Below are 23710 nucleotides of genomic sequence, written 5' to 3' on the forward strand. Positions count from 1 at the left end.
TTAATGGAGCACCAAGCTGGGAGACAAAAGACCTGGCCTCTTGTCTCAGTTCTACCACTGATAAGCTGTGTGGTGTTGAGTGAATCCCTTTCTCTCTGGACTCACTATCTTAACCTGTCATAGGATGGTGTGTTTCTCTCAGAGCTTGTAGAATTATATGCCCCTGTGGAGTGGGTGAAGTTTTAGAGGAAAAGGAGATGTATAGAAGCACACAGCAGGGGGCACCGGGGTGGCTCAATTGGTTAAAAGTCTGTCTTCGGCTCAAGTCATGATTTCCTGGACCTGGGATAGAGCCAGGCATCGGCATCGCGTAGGGCTCCCTCCTCAGTGAGGAGTCTGCTTCTCTCTCCCTCTGCCCCTCCCCACTGCTTGTTCTCTCTCTTTCACCCAAATAAATAAATAAAATCTTAAAAAAAAAAAACCCCAGCAGGCTTTAAGGCATGTGGTTCTCAACTGGGGACAATTTTTCCCTCAGGAGACCCGTGTCAAAATCTGGAGATGCTTTGTTGCTACAACAAGTGGGCGCTACTGGCATCTAGTGCGTAGAAGCAAGAATGCTGCAAAACGTCCTACAACGTAGGACAGCCGCCCAGAATGTCAGTAATGCGAACCTGCTTTAAGGTTATCAGACTCCGTCTCTTGCTCCTCCACTTTGCAATTCCAGGTAATTTCATAGTTCCTTCTCTAATCATCCCTCTTGCTACTGAAGAAACAGGAGTTTAATTTGCTAAATTGTGCTGAAGTTATTGCCTGATCGTCCAACGAACCATGGTGGCTTTATTAATTAGTATACCAGGATTCATTTAGAGAAGCAGAATCATTAGTATGTAGTCTGTCTATATGTAGGATTCATTACAGGGATTGGACTTTACTCAAGTATGGCTTTGGTTAAACAGTCTCTGGAAGGTTGTCTTCATACCTGGTGGTAGAGCTGGATGTCCACAGGGCAGGCAGTGGGGAAGGGAAGGTGGATAAAATGTGAGGGAAAGCAAGGACAAGATGGAGCCCGTGAGGATGGACAGGAACCCGTGTCAATTCTCAGTGCCTCTAATGTTGAGGAAGTGGGTGTCCTGCAGCTGGTGGCCTTTGTCGCACAGCTGAACACAAACCTGGCTCAGGAGTGTGAGAAGCTGTAGGAGGATCCAGGGGAAACTGTAGCAATTGTGGGTCCAACTGCTGCCCCCCACCAGCAGGGTTGCTAGCAGACAAAGTACCTGCCCTGACCTTGCAAGCATCAACACAAACTCGCCGTTGCTTCAACTCAGCCTTCCAGATCTTGCACAAAAGTCTCTTGTGGCTAACCAGAAATATTCAGGGAAGGGAATTCTGGGAAATGTAGTTTAGCCTAGCCAACCTGACACGTTACAAAGCCACAACTGCTGGATCCGTATTTCTGAGAATGTGTTAGCGAAGGATGGGCCTAGAGTCCACAGCTGTACAGGTTCATGGTCATGCTGAGTGGGGAGATCCTGAACTTTCTCCTTCAGAACAATAACATCACATGCAACGTTAGGATTACCTACCTACTCAGTGTTGTGATCAAAGGAAGTATTTTCTCAAACTTGATAAGAGCTTCCATACTCTTCACTTCAAGTGCTAAGATTGAGATTGACATAAGAGCCCTCGAATGATAGTCTACTAATCTTTGACAAAGCAGGAAAGAATATCCAGTGGGAAAAAGAAAGTCTCTTTAATAAATGGTATTGGGAAAACCGGACAGTGACATGGAGAAGAATGAAACTGGACCACTTTCTTACACAATACACAAAAACAAACTTGAAATGGATGAAAGACCTAAATGTAAGACAGGAAACCATCAAAATCCTAGAGGAGAAAACAGGCAGCAACCTCTTTGACCTTGGCCGCAGCAACTTCTTACTTAACGTACCCCGTACCTCCAGAGGCAAGGGAAACAAAAGCAAAAGCTTCTGCATAGCAAAGGAAACAACAAAATCAAAAGGCAACCAATGGAATGGGAGAAGATATTTGCAAATGATATATTGGATAAAGGGTTAGTATCCTAAATCTGTAAAGAACTTATCAAACTCAACACCCAAAAAACAAATAATCCAGTTAAGAAATGGGCAGAAGACATGAATAGACACTTTTCCAAAGAAGACATCTGGATGGCTAACGGATGCATGAAAAGGTGCTCAACGTCACTCATCATCAGGGAAATACAAATCAAACCACAATGAGATACCACTTCAAGCCTGTCAGAATGGCTAAAATTAACAACTGAGGAAATAACAGGTGTTGGTAAGGCTGTGAAGAAAGGGGAACCTTTGTGCACTGTCGGTGGGAATGCAAACTGGTACAGCCACTCTGGAAAACAGTATGGAGGTTCCTCAAAAAGTTAAAAATAAGACTACCCTATGGCCCAGCAATTGCACTACTAGGTATTTATCCAAAGGATACAAAATACAAAAATGCTGATTCAAAGGGGGCACATGCACCCCAATGTTTATAGCAGCATTATCAACAATAGCGTAATTATGGAAAGAGCCCAAATGTCCATCAACTGATGGAATAGATAAAGAAGATGGGTATATATGTATTTGTATTTACCCATTTGTATGGGTATAGATATACCCATCTTCTTTGTATGTGTGTGTGTACACATATACAGTGTGTGTGTATATATATATACACTAAATTACTCTTTTTTTCTTTTTTAAGATTTTATTTATTTATTTGACAGAGAGAGATAGTGAGAGCAGGAACACAAGTGGGGGGAGTGGGCGAGGGAGAAGCAGGCTTCCCGCCGAGCAGGGAGCCCGATGCAGGGCTCGATCCCAGGACCCTGGGATCATGACCCGAGCCGAAGGCAGGTGCTTAATGACTGAGCCACCCAGGCACCCCTAAATAAATTAGTCTTAAAAAAAAAAACCACAGAGGGCACCTGGTGGCTCAGCAGGTAAGCATCTGCCTTCGGCTCAGGTCATGGTCCCGGGGATCCGGGATTGAAGCCCACATCGGGCTCCAGCCTGATATACAGTGTATACACACTGTATATTTATATATATACATACACATAATAGAATATTACTCTGATCAAAAAGAATGAAATCTTGCCATTTGTAACAACGTGGATGGAACTAGAATATATTATGCTAAGCAAAGTACGTCAGAGAAAGAAAAATCAGATGATTTCACTCGTGGAATTTAAGAAACAACAGTCATGAACATAGGGGAAGGGAAGGAAACATAAAACAAGATAAAAACAGACGGAGACAATCCATAAGAGACTCTTAACTATAGAGAGCAAACAGGGATGCTGGAGGGGAGGTAGGTGAGGGGATGGGCTAAATGGCTGATGGGCACTTTGAAGGGCACTTGTTGGGACGAGCACTGGGCTTGTATGTGGGGGATGAATTACTGGATGCTCCTGAAAGCAGGGCTGCACTGGATGTTAACTAACTTGAATTTAAATTTAAAAAAAACTAAAAAGAGCCCTGCTATGAAAGGGATTAGAGAAGCCAGAGACATGAAAGGTCACATATTTTGTGGTTCCATTCACGTGAAACATCCAGAAAAGGTAAATCCGTAGAGACAAGAAGCAGATTTGGGGTACCAGGGGCTGAGGAGGGTGGCCGGCAAGTGGGGAGTAACTGCTTAATGGGTATAGGGTTTCCTTTCATCGGGAAATGTTTTGGAACTAGAGGTAGTGGGTATGAGTGTATTGTGAATGTACTGGATTGTTCACTTCTAAGTGGCTATCTATGTTATGTGAGTTTCACCTCAATTTTTTTTTTTTTTAATTTAGAAAGTGGATTAGAGTGGTGCCTCGCTGGCTTAGTCTGTAGAAGGTGCGACTCTTGATCTCGGGGTCGTGAGTTCGAGCCCCACATGGAATGTAGAGATTACTTTCAAAAAAGTGGATTAGAGATTTGAGCTAGTTTTGATTTCTGATCTCAGTTTTGCCATTGCTATAATAAAATAGAGTTCTGAATATCACTGATTTCTTTCCCTGGCTTTATTGAAGTATAATTGTATAAAATAAAAAATAAAATAAAAATTGTATATATTTAAGGCATACAACATGATGATTTGATATATGTTGTGAAATGATTACCACAGTTCAGTTAATTAACACATCTGTCATCTCATATAATTACCTTTTATGTATGTGGTGAGTACATTTAAGATCTACTCTTAGCAAATTTCAAGTATATAGTATAATTAACTATAGTCATTATGGTGTACATTAGATCCCCAGAACTTACTCATCTTATTCATCGGTATCTTGAATACAAAAGAAGGAGTTTGAAAAATAACTCCTTGACTAGTGCTGAGATCTGTATGATATTACAGTCTGGGAAAAATCTAGAAGTCTAGAACCTTCTGTTAGGAAAAGGAGGATCCCATACTTCCCTGTTTCTAGTGCTCCTAGAAGTAGTGGAAAGGGGCGCCTGGGTGGCTCAGTTGGTTGAGTGTCTGACTATTGATTTTGGCTCAGGTCATGATCTCAGGGTCGTGAGATCAAGCCCTGTGTTGGGCTCCGCACTCAGCAGGGAATCTGCTTGAGACTCTCCCCCTCTCCCTCTGATCCTCCCCCCTCAAATAAATCCTCGGTGAAAATAAAAAAAACTAGTGGAAAGAATTCCTGTCCTCATGAGGCGGGTCTGAAAACTTCTGTGTGGGGCTGGCCCCTTTAAGGCTCAGAGACTGAAGTAATCTGGTAGCTAAGGAGTCATAATGACAACTTTCTTGGGTAATTCTCCCTGGAAATGTATTCTTACTCTCCAGGACCAGAAGTACTGAGGAGTAGTGCCACCTTCTCCTCACTTTGGTTGGTGAGAGATATATGTACACAGGCTTATGTATCTCTGGCTTCATTTTCTAAAATCCAAATGTCCTTGCCCTAGGCAGGGGACCATGTTAGTTATTTTGGGCTCTTTCCTATCCTTTGAGGAACACAGAGTTTAGTGAAAAGAATTCCTCTGAAGTGTGGTGTACATGGCCAGTCCTATTTCTAAGGCCTAGGAGGGAGTGGAAGGGAGAAGGTCCTGGCTCATGAGCATCTGCGAAACCCACTGCTAATGTAAATGCATCTCTTGAAAAAAGTGCATGTAGCCTATGTGGAGGAGCGTTACTTTGGATTTTTGTTCAGGTTTTTTGTGAATCCAGGTATTCCTGATCCGTGGGCAGTCAGTGCATAGGAATCCTCCAGGACTCACACTGCAAGTACAGAATATGGGAGGAGAGAGGTGCTGAAGCCCACCATCACAACCGCCTGTGACTTGGGCACACACTCCCTGTCTTCCAAGACAGGGAGCCAAACTGATTGGCATCTGTCACTGCAGGAGACGGTGGCTTGGAAATGGACATGCTAGGGGACCTTGAATCCCTGCAGTTTGAGTATGGGATTCAAGAGGAAGATCGCAGCTGGCTGTATTTGCAGGGCCGTTCTCGAGGGCTGATGATCAAGGCCTGTGCCCATGCAACCTTCTTCTGCAAGCTACTCTGTAATTTGAGGTAAGCTAGGTCTCCAAGGTAGGCCAGATGGAGAAGAATCTCACTGTGGAGTATCCAAATGACTTAAACTTTCTATATTGGAGGATACCTTTGGCAGGGGGAGTGTCTTCCTACCTTTTCCAACCCACAGTCAGTCACTGTGGTCTGAAGGCACTGGGAAATGCATACCAGAGTCCGTTGGCTGTGGTTACATAACAAAGCACAGCTTGTGGTGATTTCCTTTTGGTGGGTGGATTGATTAAATGATCATTCAGTCACTCACTGGGACCACCAGCTTGTCTTCCACAGCTACCAATGACTAGCTATCCTGTAGTTGTTGGCTGAAAATGAGGTTGGTTCTTCCTTTCTGGGCTAAGCTAATAATGGAATCCTCCTGAAACTCGGGGGGTCCTTTTGGTCAGGTGACTTGCGTGAAACCCAAGGATACTGATTTGCAAAGAAGCTCAGTCTAGTCCTGACCTCTGGTGTCTTTGTGCAATATGGCTTCGGACACTTAAACAGGTAGTGTGTGAGAGCCAGGTACCTAAGCCCAGGCTCCTGGATTCTATAAGCTACTCCTGGAACATTGGTAGTGCCCTCCGCCCCCAGACTACTTTTTTCTGAAATTAGATCAACTGCTGGATGGTGGGACCAGATCTGAATTGAACATGTTACAGATATAGCAGACACACAAAGAGGCAGGCTGCTTTATGAGTCTGCTGATTGGTTGACTGATAAGAGTACATAAACCTTCTGGTTGCATCCCAGATGAGTGGTGAGAAACCAAAATGAAATTTCTGGGAGGCATTTTATATTTGGGAGGATCAGGCACAGAGTAAATGCTTTCCTTTCAACCCAGAGAGAAGCCTTAAATAGAATGTGGCTTGTGATGTTTATATGGAAACTCCAGAGCTTAAGTCTAATTTTAACAGAAATAGAGAACAAATATAAGATTGTCATATAACAACAGAAAACAATGCCTTATGTATTCAGAGGTCAGACTTTGTTCACCTTGGGCCAAGGAAACACATCCAGAACCAACAGTTAAGTGAGCCTCTGGAAAGAGTGGCCTCAAACCTTTGATCCTCAATTTCTCAGGTTTGTTTTCCCCTATATATCACTTATTTTTATAAATCATATGTTTGAAAAAAGCTAAGTTACCTGGTTACCCAGATGTATGCAAAACTAAAATAGCAAAGCAGAAAGAGTAGGTATGTGGTAGGAGAGGGATATGCTTATCATGATGGCAATGAAAACTGACAACTGTCTACACAGGAAGCAATGAAGGAACTGGCCGACAGTGTTCCAGGATGCTGCATAAACAGCAGTTCACAATGATAGTTCTGAGTCAAACAGTTAAATATTCAGACCTTGTGTTTAAGAAGGCAGGGAAATTCATGGTACATGTAACAACAACAAAATATGCTCATTTAAAAATGTTTTAAACAAGTTTCGGTCCCTTGAAGTGGGATGCTTTACTTTGTGGAAAATTTGCTCAGGGGGAACATTTCATTCCCCAGCAATGCTGGGTAAGTGGCACCTAATTGGAATGCCTTATCTCTGGAGTACTTCAGGGGCCACCAGGCTGCCACATGAGGAAGCTAAAGCGGAGGACATCGGAGGTTGACAGTTAAGAAGAGCTACAGGGTTCATGTGTATTTATTTATGTGTCTGTGTGTTCATTCTCCAGAGAATCATTCCATGAGAAGCAGACTTCCAGCTGTCCCTTGACTGGATTGCTTACTGGCATTCCCGATGATGATGAGTTAAAGGTGGGCATCATTGGAGGTGGCCACCTTGGGAAGCAGCTGGCTCGTGTACTGCTTCAGCTTGTCCCCATCCCTGCTGAGAACCTGAGGATCTCCACTCGGAGGCCAGAGGCCCTGGGTGAGGAACAGTGTGTGGCCGAGAGGGACTTGGGTGTTGACGAGGCCATTTTGAAAGCGTCCCTTGAATAAGGAATCCCTGCACGCAGCATACTTAGTTCTCTGCTTGCTAGCCCTGAAGGAAGCTAGAAAGAGGTTTATGTGTGTGTTTAAAGATTTATTTATTTATTTGTGTATTTATTTGAGAGAGATCACGTGTGTGCGAGCTGGGGAGGGGCAGAGGGCAAGGGAGAGAGAGAGAATCTCAGGCAGACTTCCCGCTGAGCACGGAGCCTGAAGCAGGGCTCCATCTCCTAATCCGGAGATCATGACCTGAGCCGAAATCAAGAGTCAGACGCTCAACCTACTGAGCCACCCAGGTGCCCCTTAATCACCATTTTAATATACCTTTTAAATTTTTCTTGTTTTAATATATTCTTTACTGATCACTAGAAGAACTGAATATGTTTTATAGCTTTATTACTAGTTCCTTTTTTTGAGTTCTTTTTGTCCAGTTTTTCAGTTGGAGTGCCTGACTGAATTTTTCTTATTAATTTGCAAGCATTCTTTCTATATTAAACTTAAAAATCTTACCATGTGGGGCACCTGGGTGGCTTAGTCGTTAGGCGTCTGCCTTCGGCTCAGGTCATGGTCCCGGGGTCATGGGATTGAGCCCCGCATCAGGCTCCCTGCTCCACAGGAAGCCTGCTTCTCCCTCTCCCACTCCCCCTGCTTGTGTTCCCTCTCTCACTGTGTCTCTCTCTGTCAAATAAATAAATAAAATCTTAAAAAAAAAAAAAATCTTACCATGTAAAACAAATTTCTCTGATTTCATCAATAGGACTAGTATATATGTTTCAATAAGGTGCATATATTCTTTGGAAAGCACTGTATTTATTAATAATAAAATTACAGTTTTAGAACATCCCTGCATGTTGTGTAAGGAAGAAAGAATTCAAAATGCTTAGCATCAGATTTTTTTTTTTTTTTAAGATTTTGTTTATTTATTTGACAGACAGAGAAGAGAGCATGAGCTGGGGTGGGGGAGGGAGAGGGAGAAGCAGATTGCCTAGTCAGCAGGGAGCCCAAAGCAGGGATCATGACCAGAGCCAAAGGCAGAGGCTTAACCGACTGAGCACCCAGGCGTCCCTTAGCATCAGATTCTGTACACTTTTGAGAACAACCTGTGAAAGAAGTATGGACGTGCATGTTTTCTAAACTTCCTCTTTGTCCCATCCATCTTCCAGGTTTATGAGTGCCCAGATAACATCAGCATCAAATGTTATCATATACCCTTGGTGGTTAAAATAAGAACTCACTTCTCCAATGTCTGTAATATTCTGTTTTCCAACAACCCTTAAAACATACTACCTTATGTGAGTTTACATTTTTACTTTTGAAATCCGTATCGAGTAAGTACAAATGATTAACTGCCGGTGACTGAATGCAAATACATGAGTCATCACATTTCTCTCAATGTTTAAAACTATCTTGTTAAAACAACAGTAAGTTGCATATACTTTACTGAAACTGTAAGTATATTTTTCCAAACTCCTCCCAGCCTCTGCCCTATGTTCTTCCACTCTCTTAGCCTTTCCCACCAGCTCAAGCCAAGTGATTTCTCAAAACCTCAGTTTCCTCATCTATAATATAGGAATAATACTAGTCTCAGAAGGTCCTGTGGGGACTGACTTAGATAATGTATGTAGAGTACTTTGTACGCTACCTGGCACATGATGAATCGTCATTAAATTAGAGCAAGGAGGCTTCTTCCAGACTTTTTTCTTCCTAACAAACCAACCAACCAACCTGAAAAATTCTAGCATTTGGTCTAAAAGTAAGAGAGGATGAATTATAATCTCCAGCATGGCTGCAGTGACACTAGCTTTTTTGATGATGGGGTTGGGGCATGGCCCATGTCTTTTAGAAGACGTGTGGAGGGGGTCTCTCTGATTCACGTGGAGAGAGGACTTGAGAAAAAGTCATTGTCATCCTCTCCCCACAGCTGATGTTTAGGTCAAACTCCTTTGTGATGTGATCTGTCTTTCTTCCTTTATCCCTCCCAGATGAGTTCCAGAAACTGGGAATCCAGTGTTTTTACCATAACCCTTATCTGGTGGACTGGGCCAACGTGCTGTTCCTCTGCTGCCTGCCCTCTCAGCTGCCTAATATCTGCCTAGAAATTCAAACCCGCCTGGAGAAAGGTTGCATCGTGTACAGCTTCGTGGCTGCCGTCCCAATAGCCAGGTAGCCTGTTAGGGTGAGCAGGAAGCTGGCAGAACTGCTCCATCTGCTCCTATCTGGCTCCTCCCCCCACCTCCACCCCAGCCCACTGCTTCCCCCTTGGGGTAGGTCATTCCCAGTAATAAGGAAGAAGAGCAGCTTCATCTGCAACACCCAGCCAGCCTTTCTAATTGTGTCTTCCCCACTTCTCCATAAACAGCCCTTGTGGGTGGACTGTTTCCTTTGGTGGGCAAATGGGTAGAACTGCAATGGAGCATTGCTTCCCACCGCTTGAACCTGACTTGTGTTCCCCTTGTGCATCAGTGGGAAGGGAAACTGTCAGTCAACACCATGAAAAGTGATTGACAGCATGTGTCAAATATTATTTTTGTACCCCTGCTGTCTAGCCTAGTGCCTGGCAAGAGACCACATTCACTAAGCGTCAGGTAGCCTGCTGAACAATCCAGCGGATAAGTAGTGCCCCAGTGCTGCCTGCACCCTGGTTGCCTCTGAGCGGCGCTGTGCAGGGCAGGAAGTCGGGGGTGGGGGTGGGGGTTGGATGCGATCCAACACAGTGGGTCATGGGTTGGTTTATGGGAGTACTGACTCTGCACTCCCTGTCTTGGGGGCTTTCCTTTCAGGTTGAAACTCCTACTGAACCACACCAATATCTTGCGGCCTCAGTATCAATGTGTTGAAGATTTTGTCAACATCTGGGGGGCCAACAAGGACATCACAGCTGCCCTCCAAGATCCTGTGATTCTTCAGGCTACCTGCCTCTACAGTCCTGCTGGTAATGGCTTGCCATGTTTTTGGCACTCTTTTGAAAGTTACTTCCCTCTTGGCCTGGTGCTATTTTATAATCCCTGTGTGTGTGTGTGTGTGTGTGTGTGTGTGTTGTGTCTTGGGTATGTGTGTAGGGGGCGTACAGGCTAGACACACTCTCAGCTATTTAGGTTTTTTGTTTTGTTTTTAAAGATCTTATTTATTTATTTAAGAGAGAGAGCGCACACACGAGCAGGGGGAGCAGCAGAGGGAGAGGGAGAAGCAGGCTCCCTACCGAGCAGGGAACCAGAGTGGGCATTTGATCCCAGGACCCTGGGATCATGACCTGAGCCAAAGGCAGACACTCAACCAACTGAGTCACCCAGGCACCCCTAGCTATTTAGGTTTTGAATGGGAGCAGTTTTGGTGGCAAAAAGCCAGCCTTCTTTAGGGAAAGCAGAGAAGTCTGAGCACTCAGACCTGTTAAGGCTGAACTAGAAACAGCCAGAGGTAAGAGCCTATTTAAACAGGAGGATGTGATATCTCACACTACATGGCGTTTCCCTGCTCTAATCTTATATTTTTCCCTAGTCTCTTCTCCTTATTGGAAGGATCATTCTAGAGATTTCTAGGATGCTTTTGCCATTAGCAATGTCTACATTAGTCATACCTGTCCTTCTAGGGTAGGGTAACACACAATTTGTTATAAAGGGCACAATTAGGGCTCTTGGCTTACGAAGAGGAGTGTTTGTTTATCTTCAGGTTCTTACGACCAACCTATCTTGGAAAAAAGGTGGCTGTTCACTGTCTGGGGTTTGTCCTATATTCTAGGCAAACCCTTTTGGTGGTGCTAACTGGTATTTCCCTCCCCATTAATGTGTAGGGGGAATAATCCTCAATATCAAGTGGTTGGAGGGAGTGTTATACGCGGTCCTAAACATCTGCACCGCAAGGGACATGCCTCACTTACAAGCGCTGCAGCTTCTGAATGAACTGTTACTCTCTGTGCACTTTGAAGACTGTGAGAAAGATGGAGCATCTTGCCCCAAATTTCAGTTACATGATTTTGTCAGCCAAATCTATAGCAAGAACCTATCTCAGCAAAGGTAAGGCATCAGACAGCTGGCTATTCTAATTTCTCCCACACTGTTGTTTTAGCAGGTGCTTTTTCTCTCTTTTTTTCCTTTCATGTAATCTTAAAATTTTATAAAAATAATACATTCTTGGTTTTTTTTTAAAAGATTTTATTTATTTCTTTGACAGAGAGAGACATAGCGAGAGAGGGAACACAAGCAGGGAGAGCAGGAGAGGGAGAAGCAGGCTTCCCGCGAAGTAGGGAGCCCTGACGCAGGGCTCGATCCCAGGACCCTGGGATCATGACCTGAGCCGAAGGCAGACGCCTAATGACTGAACCACCCAGGTGCCCCACATTCTTGGTTTTTTAAAAAGATTTTATTGATTTGAGGGAGAAAGAGAGAGAGAGGGGGAGAGAGAGAGAGTGCGCATGAGCAGCCGGGAGGGCAGAGGGAGAGGGAGAAGCAGGCTCCCCGCAGAGCAGGGAACCCGATGTGGGGCTCATCCTAGGACCCTGAGATCATGACCTGAGCCAAAGGCAGTTGCTTAACCAACTGAGCCACCCAGGTGCCCCCAAAATAACACATTCTTGTAAAAAATCCAACTAATGGAAAAGTGAAAACCCTCCTTTGTCCCCCAAACACCATTTCATATGGTTTTTATATTTTATCTTTTTATCTATGCATTTGCAAACATATATTTATATAGTTATGGTATGTAATGTGTATGCATATCTATACCTATACATTTTAGAAACATGCAGACTATGTATACTGATTTTTCACTTGCTATGTTATAGACACCATTCTAAGTCAGTACATTCATATCTACTTCATTTATGAGCAACTGCATAGGTATCTGTTGGATACATTCATTATTTCATTAAATTTATCCATCTTATTTCTTCTTGATGGTGATGTAGTTCTCCCATGCCCCAAATTCTGAATACGGGGCTGCAACTGAACATTCTCGTACTTACTTTGCACACCTGTACCGATATTTCTGTCGAATGAACATCTAGAAGAATATTCTAGAAGAATATTTCTGGGTCAGGGGTTATATATATTTTATGTTTGATAGGTATTCCCAAATTGCTTATTGAAAACGTGGTGCTCATTTACATTTCCACCAGTAGTGCATGAGCGCATCATTTCTCTATAGCTTGATTACTTGATCAATCTTTTTAACCTTTGGTGATCTAATAGGGATAAATTGTTGCCCTTGTTACCATGTTACCAGTGATTTCCATGCCACAAAATTCACTGGACACATTTTATTTTATTTTATTCTATTTATTTTAAGATTTTATTTTATTTTGAGAGAGCGCACACTAGTGAGGGAAGGAGCAGAGGGACAGGGACAGAGAGAATCCCAAGCAGACTCCCCACTGAGTGCGGAGCCCGATGTGGGGCTCAATCTCAGGACCCTGGGATCGTGACCTGAGCCAAAATCAAGAGTTGGACGTTCAACTGACAGAGCCCCCCAGGTGCCCCCACCGGATACTTTTTAATCCTTTTCTTCCTTGGCTATTGAACATTCCATCCTTCTTGAAGCAATCTCTTCTCTTGACTTTCCTGATACTCTCACATTCTCCTCATTTTATTCCTGTCTCTCTAGCCCCTCCTTTGCCAGCAGCTTTTCTTTGCCTCATCCGATGTCTGGGAGTTTTCAGGGCTCTGTCCTAGGCCTTCTTTGCTTGCCGCCCTACACTGTGTTCATGGCTGTGCTTTTCCACTTCGGGGACTTCGGTTGCTATCATTACACCAACAGTGCATGACTCTGTATCTCTAGTCCAGATGTCAGCTTGACACCCAGGGAAGTTGTGGTCACCATCTCCCCTCAAACTCAACCAGTCCAGAAGCATACCTGCTCTCCTACCTGCTCTGCTGGTGTTTCTGACCTAATTACATGCTCTTCTGCCAAGTTGTCAAGCCAGAACTAGGGAAGTAATCCTTGATTCTCTCTTATCTTTTGTATTCTAATTAATCACCAATGGCCTGTGAAGCACTTTCTGTTTGGAGATTTTCCTTCCCCCTTAGCCTGCGATTCCTTTCTCTCTTGAATGTTGGATCTCTTTTTCCTGGCTCCCTCTTCCTCTGGCATGGTTTTTTCTTTCATACTGGTGGATCATATCCTCCTCCGGTAGCTTCCTTAGGAAAGGATGCATAGGAAGTAACTTAAAGAGACTATGTCTGAAAATGTTTTTATTTTAACCTAATATTTTTTTTTTTTAAAGATTTTATTTATTTATTTGACAGAGAAAGACACAGCGAGAGAGGGAACACAAACGGGGAGTGGGAGAGGGAGAAGCAGACTCCCTGCCGAGCAGGGAGCCCGATGCGGGACTCGATCCAGGGACTCCAGGATCATGACCCGAGCCGAAGGCAGTCACTTAACCAACTGAGCCACCCAGGCGCCCTAACCTAATATTTTATTGAGAACATAGCCAGGTATAGAATTCTAGGTTAGAAGTGATTTTCCCTCAGAATTTTAAAGGCATTGCTTCATTGTCTTACAGACAGAGTTGCTATTGAGAGGTACAGTGCCATTCTAACTCTTGAATTCATCCTTTGAAATCTGTTTCTTTTTTTTTTTTTAAGATTTTATTTATTTATTTGACAGAGAGAGACACAGCGAAAGAGGGAACACAAGCAGGGGGGAGTGGGAGAGGGAGAAGCAGGCCCCCCTGCGGAGCAGGGAGCCCAACGCGGGGCTTGATCCCAGGACCCGGGGATCATGACCCGAGCTGAAGGCAGATGCTTAACACCTGAGCCACCCAGGCGCCCCTGAAATCTGTTTCTTTTCTCTCTGGAAGCTTATAGGATCGTTTGACCTTAGTCAAAATTTTATGATGTGTCATGATGTGTATCTATTTTATTTTATTTTATTTATTTTTCATGTGGGTCTGTTTTAACTCACTGTGTTGGGCACAGGGTGGCCTTTCCTCCCCCCCCCCGCCCTTAATTTAAAAAATTTTGTGAAATATAACACATACACAGAAAAGTACATATCCCATAAATACATAAATATCCAGTTTAATAAACTATTGTAAAGGAAATACCCATGTAACTGATATCCATAAAAGAAACAGAACATTCAGTAGTCCTTTTTAATCTGAATGTCAAGTTCTCCAATTTTCTCCAATTATGTCTTTGATAATTTTGTCTCCTTGCCTGTTTTCTTTCTTCTTTTTCTAAATATTTTATTGGTCCAGTGTTGGACCTCCTGGACTGGTACTCTGATTTTCTTTATCTTTCCTACTTTTTAAAAAAAGGTTTTATTTATTTGAGAGAGAGAGCACAAGCGATGGGGAGGGGCAAAGGGAGAGGGAGAAGCAAACTCCCCACTGAGCAGGGAGCCAACACAGGGCTCAATCCCACCACCCCAAGACTATGACCCAAGCTGAAACCAAGAGTCAGATGCCCAACTGACTGAGCCACCCAGGTGCCCCTATTTTGAATATTTTCTTTTCAAAGATTTTATTTATTTATTTGAGAGAGAGCAAAAGTGTGAGAGGTCACAGTGGAAGAGGGAGAAACCAACTTGCCGCTGAGCGCCAGATTCCGGGCTCTAGGACCCTGAGATCATGACCTGAGCCGAAGGCAGACGCTTAAGCCTTTACTAGACTGAGCCACCCAGGGGCCCCTATTCTGAATATTTTCAAAGATTTTTTAAGAATCTCCAAATATTCCTTTTTTATGTAGCATCCTGTTGTCATTTCATTATGCAATACCATCTCTTATCCCTTTGAGAATGTAAATGAGAGAATTTTTTTTCTTCTTTGAGAAGTCTGTTTCCTTCAGGTTGTTTTCTGATCATTTGTTTTGGTCTCTATCATTCATTTGAGAAGCTTTATTCAAGTATATGGAGAATTTTGCTCATATTTAAGATCCCAGTACTAGAAAGTTGCTTGGAAACTCTGCAGTTAAATGTTCTCTGCCTGAGGTATACCCCCTTTTGGAAACTCTGTTTGCGCTACTGTGGTCTTCACTACAGAGTGATTTGATCGGCTGTTTCCTTGGAAAACCTTGAATATTGATATCTTTAAGTCTTTGGGACCCAACTTGGGGAAAGAAAGCTGTGTATGTATGTAAGAAGAGGGGTGGGTCTTATCACTAGGGTTTTTTTTTTGTTTTTTTTTTTTACTTTCTTCCCCCTCTATTCAACAAATCCTTTCCTTCAACAGTGCCTATTGTTCCCCTGTCCAGAGACCCCCTATTTAACCCTTCCAGAGAATAAATAAATGGGGAGGAGGAGGGACAGTCTCCTGACTGTACAGCATTGGGTAGGGTGCTGTGAGGGTCTCTCTCCCTTTTAAGATTTTCAACCCATCATCCTATTTTTAGTCCCATCACGCTTCCACTTCCTGATGTGCTTCCTGAGTCTTTTGCAGGTTCTATGATGTAAATGGACTGTGTCTTGGTTTTCCCTATTGCTGACTTCAGATTCAGCTCAGTGTTATCATTTGTCCATATTTTTTCCAGCTTCCAACTTGTTGCTCTTGTGTTCTCTCTTATTCTCATTTTAAATTATTTGCCTATTTTTCTTTTGGATTGTTTGCTTTTATTTATTGTTTTATAAAAGGTTTTTAGGGGCACCTGGGTGGCTCAGTCGTTAAGCATCTGCCTTCGGCTCAGGTCCTGATCCCGGGGTTCTGGGATCGAGCCCCACATCAGGCTCCCTGCTCCGTGGGGAAGCCTGCTTCTCCCTCTCCCACTCCCCCGCTTGTGTTCCCTCTCTCGCTGTGTCTCTCTCTGTCAAATAAATAAAAATAAGATCTTAAAAAAAAAAAAAAGAACCTCTTCATCTTAAGATATTCTGTATTTTCTTCTAGTAATTTATTTTTTAAATATTGAAATCTTTAATCAGTTTGGGATTTTTAATTGTTTTTTATTTAATTAAATTTAATTAAAAATTTAAATTTTTAATTTTAAAAGATATAATTTAATTATATCTTCTATTCATTTTGGAAAGCCAGTTGTCCTAACATTATTTATAGAGTAGCCATTTCTTTTCCTACCAATTTGAAATAAGATTTTTATCATTTGCTAAACTGCAAGATATTCATGGGTATATTTTTGGACTGTATTCTGAACTGTGGACCTATTTTTCTATTCCCATACTATGATTAATTACTATAATGTGTATCTATATTTTGGTATCTGGTAGACCAAGTCCTCTTTAATATTATTTTCCAAATCTTAATCATTCTTACACATTTATTCTTCATGTGAATTTTTTTAAAAAGATTTTATTTATTTATTTGAGAAACAGAGCATGGGGGAGAGGGGCAGAGGGAGAGGGACAAGCAGACTCCCCACTGAGCATGGAGCCTGACTCGGGGCTGGATCCCAGGACCCCAAGATCATGACCTGAGCCGAAGTCAGACACTTAACTGACTGAGTCACCCAGCTGCCCCCTTCATGTGAATTTTTAAAAATGACCTGAAAAATTAGAAAAGTAACAAGTGTTTTTAGTAAATAGGGTATCAACTAAAATGTACCAAACAGAAAGTGAAGGTACCGCCCTCAAATCCCCTTCTCCAGAGGTAACTACTATTAATATATGCTGTGACAAATGAACTTGAAAATAGGCTATTTTTTTTGTTGTTTTTTAGGCTATGTTTTTAATGTTAAATCACTGAGTAGGATGTTTGCTCTTGGCTTCTGGCGCTATTTATCAAGTTGAAAATGAAGAAGGAGTGATAGAATATCATCATTTTGTGACCTCTAATGAAATAATGAATCTAGGCAACATTAGGTGAAAAGTTGAATAGGTCAGACTGAATCTATTAATCAGTCTTAACACTGAAGAAGGAGAGACAATGTGTTTCTGGATAAAAATAGACATAAATTAAAAAAAATAGAAACAGATGAGATATTCCTATAAAAAAAAGTCAAACCTGAATTTGATCAAATCTATAGATATAAATTCAAGAGACAGGAAAGTGTTAAATGGCCATGAGATATAATCAGCAAAATCCAGAATATGGGAAAGTTTAGAGGATAAACAACGCAATTTCTTCAACAAATAAACTGCAAGAGAAAAAAAAAGAGGAAGGGGAATTTACAGATTAAAAAAAAGACTTAAGGGGAGCCTGGGTGGCTCAGTCTTTAAGCGTCTGCCTTCGACTCAGGTCATGATCCCAGGGTCCTGGGATTGAGTCCCACATTGGGCTCCCTGCTTGGTAGGAAGCCTGCTTCTCCCTCTCCCACTCCCCCTGCTTGTGTTCCCTCTCTTGCTGTGTCTCTCTCTGTCAAATAAATAAATAAAATCTTAAAAAAAAAGACTTAAAAGTCACATTAACCAGGTGCCTGGGTGGCTCAGTTGGTTAAGCGTCTGCCTTTGGCTCAGGTCATGGTCTCAGGGTCCTTGGATCTAGCCCCGCATTGGGCTTCCTGCTCAGCAGAGAGTCTGCTTCTTCCTCTGCCTCTCCCCCCACTCCCCCGCTTGTGTATGCATGCTCTGTCACCGCAGTTATATGGAATCAGAATCTGCATTTTTACAAAAGCCCAAGTGATAACCACATTAAAGTTGGAAAAGTGCTGTTCTACATTCTTTTTCATCAGATCATTTGTTAGAGTGAGAGGCATGACATATTAGTATTTCCACTCTGATTGTAGTTTCTCACATTCTCTTTATATTTTTAATAATCTTTGCAAAGTTTGAAGCCATATATCATCAGTCCCATCCCCACTCTTTTAAAAAAACAACTTTTAAAAAAAGATTTATTTATTGCGGTACCTGGGTAGTTCAGCCAGTTAAGCCTCTGCCTTCAGATCCCAGGGTCCTGGGATTGAGCCCTGCATTGGGTTCCCTGCTCAGCAGGGAGTCTGCTTCTCCCTCTCTCTCTGCTGTTCCTCCTGCTTGTGCTCTCTGGCTCTCTCTGTCAAACAAACAAACAAACAAATAAATAAAATCTTTAAAAAATAAATAAGTAAAAGATTTATTCATTTATTTTAGAGAGCAGGGGAAGGGGCAGAAGGAGAGGGAGAGAGAGAATCCTCATGCAGACTCTGCACTGAATGCAGAGCCCGACTTAGGGCTCCATCCCAGGACCCAGAAATCATGACCTGAGCAGAAAGCAAGAGTCGGCTGCTCAACTGACTGAGCCATCCAGGCACTCCCCAAAAAACTTTTGAGATAATTGTAGATTCATATGCAGTTTTTTTTTTATTAGTTTAAGAGGTAGAATTTAGTGATTCATCAGTTGCATATAACACCCAGTGCTCATTACATCAAGTGCCCTCCTTAATGCCCATCACCTAATTATCCCTTCCCCCCACCCACCACCCCTCCAGCAATCCTGTTTGTTTCCTAGAGTTTATTGTCTCTTATGGTTTGCCTCCCTCTCAATTTTCATCTTATTTTATTTTTCGCTTTCCCTATATTCATTTGTTTTGTTTCTTAAATTCCACATATGAGTGAAATCATTCACATGCAGTCTTTAAAAATAATACAAAGAAATTCCATGTACCCATTTATCTACTTTCCCCCAGTGGTACAAATTTTAGTACAAATATCTCTACATGGATATGATAAAACTATAATAGAATACTACAACCAGGATAATGCCACTGATATAGTCAAGATCTAGAATGGATCTATCACTGAGTGATCCTTCATATTGGCCATCTCCTCAACTTGGCAATTGTTAATCTGTTTTCCATTTCCATATTTTGTCATTTCCAGAATGTTATATAAATGGAATTATAGAGTATGTAACCTTTTGGGATTAGCTTTTTTCATTCACCATAATTTTCTGGAGATTCATCCAAGTTGCTGTGTATATTAATAGTTTATCCCTTCTTATTGCTGAGTAGTATTCGTAGCATGGATGTACCATACTTTAATTATTCATCTGTTGAAGGACTCCTGAGTGGTTTCCAGTTTTTGGCTGTTTTGTTTTTGTTTTTGTTTTTCAGTTTTTGGCTATTATGAACAGAGTGCTATGAACATTCATGTACAGGTTTTTTGTGAACATAAATTTTCATTTCTCTGGGACAAATGCTCATGATTACAATTCCTAGGTCATTTGGTAGTTGTATGCTTTTTGTTTTGTTTTGTTTTTTTAAGACATTGACAAAGTGTTTTTCAGAGTGGTTGTACTGTTATACATTATCACTAGCAATGTATAATCCAGTTTCTTTGCATCCTCACCAGCATTTGGTGTTGTAATTAATTTTTATCTTACCATTACATCTGTAGATCAATTTGTGGAGAATTGACATCGTTATTATGTTGAGTTTTCCCATCCATGAACACAGTATGTCTCTCCATTTATTTAGATCTTCTTTATTTCATCAGCATTTTGTAGTTTTCAGTATATAAGTCTTTTTTGTGTGTGGTAAAGGTTCATTTATTTATTTGAGAAAGAGAGCATGATCATGAGCTGGAGGGGTAAGGGGAAGGGAGAGAGAATCTCAAGCAGACTCTGTCTTGAGCACAGAGCTGGATGCCAGGCTCAATATCACGACCCCCAGGTCATGACCTGAGCCAAAACCAAGAGTTGGCCACTTAACCAACTGTGCCACCCAGGTGCCCCAGTATGCAAGTCTTATACATGTTTTGTTAGATTTACGTCCAAGTATTCCTTTTGTATGTGTGTGAATGGAATTGCACTTTTAATTTTAGTGCCCAAGAGTTCATTGCCTATATATATATATATATATGTATATATATATATATATATATATATAAATAGAATTGGTTTTTGTATTGTGTCCTGTGACTTTGCTGAACTCATTTATTAGTTCTGGGACATTCTTTTTGTAGATTCCTTGGGATTTTCTATATAAACAATCATGTCAGGTATAAATAGGGACAGATTCATTTTGTCTTTCCAATCTGTATGCTTTTATTCCCCTTTCTTGCATTATTGCATTGTCTACAACTTCCAGGACTATGTTAAATAAGGAAGGTGAGAACAGATATCCTTGCTTTTACTCTGATCTTTTTAACACTGTTAACAATCCTATGTCTTAATACTTTTTAACTTGAATCGACTTGAGTAATACTTAACATTGCTCTGTTTTTATCTGCATATTAACTTCTACTTCTTGCCCTATACAACTGAAGAGGATATCTTAAAAGAAATGAGATCTTTCCTATTTTTTTTAAGTTTTATTTATTTGACAGAGAGAGAGAGCAGGAACACAAGCAGGGGGAGTGGGAAAGGGAGAAGCAGGCTTCCCACCGAGCAGGGAGCTCAATGTGGGGCTCAATCCCAGGGTTCTGGGATCATGACCTGAGCCAAAGGCAGAAGCTTAATGACTGAGCCACCCAGGAGCCCCAGATCTTTTCTATTTTTTTTTTTAAAGATTTATTTATTTTAGAGAGAGAGCACGCACTGGGGGAGGGGCAGAGGGAGAGGAAGAGAATCCCAATCAGACTCCCCACTGGGCATGGAGCCCGATATAGGGCTCAATCTCATGACCCTGAGATCACAACCTGAGCGGAAACCAAGAGTCAGACACTTAACTGACTGCGCCACTCAGGCTTTCCAGATCTTTTCTATTCCTAATGTCCATGATCCTCTTATGTATGCTATTTTCTTTCTTTCTTTTTTTTTTTTAAAGAGAGAGAGTCCGCACACAAGCAGGGGGGAGGGGCAGAGGGAGAGAAAGAATCTTAAGCAGGCTCCACACCCAGCACAGTGCCTGACAGAGGGCTTGAGCTCATGACCCTTAGACCATGACCTGAGCCGAAATCAAGAGTCCATTGCTTAACCTGCTGAGCCATCCAGGTGCCCCTTATGTATTCTATTTCTAAATTCAAGGGAAATATACTGAAAACGATGTCAATGTCATTATTATAATCATTCTTTAATTATGAATTCCCTCCCAAATGCACTTAGAAAAATGCACATTTGTGCAAAACGCATCACAAGTACAATTAAATCTGCATAGTGAATAGTTGTAGCTGAATGTTGATGAATTTTAATTAGTTTGATATAGAAAATACCCTTATTTCCAAGTGTTGGAAAACTTTCTTTAAAGGAAATGTTCAACAGCCAAATCAGATGTATTAAACAGACATAAAAAAGTAACAGAATTTTTTTTCCCCCACCCCAGGCCTTTCCCCTGGTTTGATCTGACTGCTGTGCAACTCAAGGAAACACCCTTTAGTCAGCATCTCTCAGCCAGTACTGCTCTCCAGGACCACCTTACCTATCGATACTGTGATTCATTTGGTATCTCCCTACCCCAAGAACAGCAGCCAGGGGTTTCCACAGGCTCTGCCTCTCAATAAGAGAAGAGACCTCAGGAATCCGGATTTTTTTCCCTCCACAATGCTTGTACCCTGATTATCACAATTGACACTGGGTATCATGTGAGTGTACTGTTTGCCACATGTTTGGGCATTAAGGAATTAGAAAATTGTACTAATGTCTTTAACATGTAGAATAAAACAAGAGGTCTTTTACATCAGTGTATTTGGGTATGTCTGGCTTTTTGGAAATAGCCAAATGAAACTGTATAACCTGACACACTTAAGTAAGCTGCATCCCGAGGAAAGCCATGTTAATATAAATTATCTTTCTTCTAAAAGCTAAATTCAAGAAGTTATGTCATTATTAGACAGTACGTACTGCAGCTTGTTTTCCTATAGCAGTGTGTAGCTGACAAATGATACAGCTTGATTTTCCTACCATTTTAGATAAAGAAATAAAATGTAAACAATTAATTATGACTCATTTCATGTTTATTTCAGCTATATATGATTGTCCTGGAACTATCTTATTTAAAGCTGTTCCCATTTAAACCATTTTTATTTTTATTTTAAATAGGTAAGAAAGTATTTCTTGACAAAGAAAAAAATAGCTCATCTCAAATTGTTGGACACTTGGAGAGTCAGGATCCTTTCTTCTGAGGTCTCTTTAGGCAATTTACATAGAAATGCTTCCCAATGGTACCCTAGCTGCCCCTCACCCATTTAAACCATTTTATTTTATTTTATTTTAAGATTTTAGTTATTTATTTGACAGAGAGAGACACAGCGAGAGAGGGAACACAAGCAGGGGGAGTGGGAGAGGGAGAAGCAGGCTTCCCGCCGAGCAGGGAGCCCGATGCGGGGTTCGATCCCAGGACCCTGGGTATCATGACCTGAGCTTAAGGCAGACGCCTAACGACTGAGCCACCCAGGCGCCCCCATTTAAACCATTTTATTTATTTATTTATTTATTTAATTTATTTTTTTTTAAATTTTATTTATTTATTTGAGAGAGAGAGAGAGAGAGCACATGAGAGGGGGAGGGCCAGAGGGAGAAGCAGACTCCCCGCCGAGCAGGGAGCCCGATGCGGGACTTGATCCTGGGACTCCAGGATCATGACCTGAGCCGAAGGCAGTCGCCCAACCAACTGAGCCACCCAGGCGCCCCCATTTAAACCATTTTAAACCATAAAATGTTTGCTAAATGTGAAGTGCTTTTGAACAAAACCATTCACTATACATGTAAACCACCATGGTGTTAGGTTAATCATTTACATTTTTCTTTTTTGCATAATTGTGAGCCAGGCAAACTCAATGGTATGGTGTAGAATGGTCTGAGATGAAATTTCATTGGTCCAATTTGGGAAAAAAGTAGGTTCATCATCAGATACTAACGTTTGGTATGAATGCTAATTTGAGGTACTGTTCCTTTTCTCAGAAAAAAAAAAGAATTGGGATTCCTTTGACTATTCATTTGGTGTAGGGAACTGGGCAGGGTACATCATTGTCCTCTGGATTATGGTAGTCCTTTAGTGGCTCTTAGGGTTAAGAAGTGAGGCTGGGAAGAGAAAGAGCAGTTAAGTCTATAAAACTAGAGAGGAACTGGAGTCATTCAAGCAAGAAGTATTTTGTCATTTCTTGTGAGCAGTCCAGTCATGGGTAGACTCTAGCCTAAATTTCTTTCTTTCTTCCTTCTTTCCTCCCTCTCTCCCTCCCTTCCTCCCTTCCCTTGTAAACCCTACTCCCAATGTGGGGCTCAAACTCACAACCCCAAGATCAAGAGCGCATTCTCTACTGACAGAGCCAGCCAGGCACCCCCTGAATTTCATTTTATAAAGGTCTGGAAGGTACCACATAAAAGAGTCATGTAAACAAACCCCAGTCTCTATTCCATAGTCAGTGGTACTTCTATAAGCCACATTGTTTGTAAGGATAAATATAAATTTTTAAAAATACTAAAATTTTTTTTGGGGAGGGCGCCTGGGTGGCTCAGTCATTAAGCGTCTGCCTTTGGCTCAGGTCATGATCCCAGGGTCCTGTTCAGCGGGAAGCCTGCTTCTCCCTCTCCCACTCCCCCTGCTTGTGTTCCCTCTCACGCTGTGTCTCTCTCTGTC

At 41.9% G+C, this 23710-nt stretch overlaps 1 protein-coding gene across 1 annotated transcript; it reads left to right on the top strand.

Moving 5' to 3' along the window:
* The first annotated feature begins 85 nt into the window (after window positions 1-85).
* NOXRED1 (NADP dependent oxidoreductase domain containing 1) lies at window positions 86-22294 on the top strand. Its single transcript, XM_006746742.3, has 7 exons — window positions 86-664; window positions 5307-5478; window positions 7148-7344; window positions 9389-9569; window positions 10187-10338; window positions 11194-11416; window positions 21458-22294. The coding sequence occupies exons 1-7, from the start codon at window positions 595-597 to the stop codon at window positions 21633-21635; spliced, it is 1173 nt and encodes a 390-aa protein (XP_006746805.2). The 5' UTR covers window positions 86-594; the 3' UTR covers window positions 21636-22294.
* Window positions 22295-23710: the final 1416 nt, after the last annotated feature.

This window comes from Leptonychotes weddellii, chromosome 9, assembly GCF_054177405.1.
Source record: "Leptonychotes weddellii isolate Sample4059 chromosome 9, ASM5417740v2, whole genome shotgun sequence".
NCBI lineage: Eukaryota > Metazoa > Chordata > Mammalia > Carnivora > Phocidae > Leptonychotes > Leptonychotes weddellii.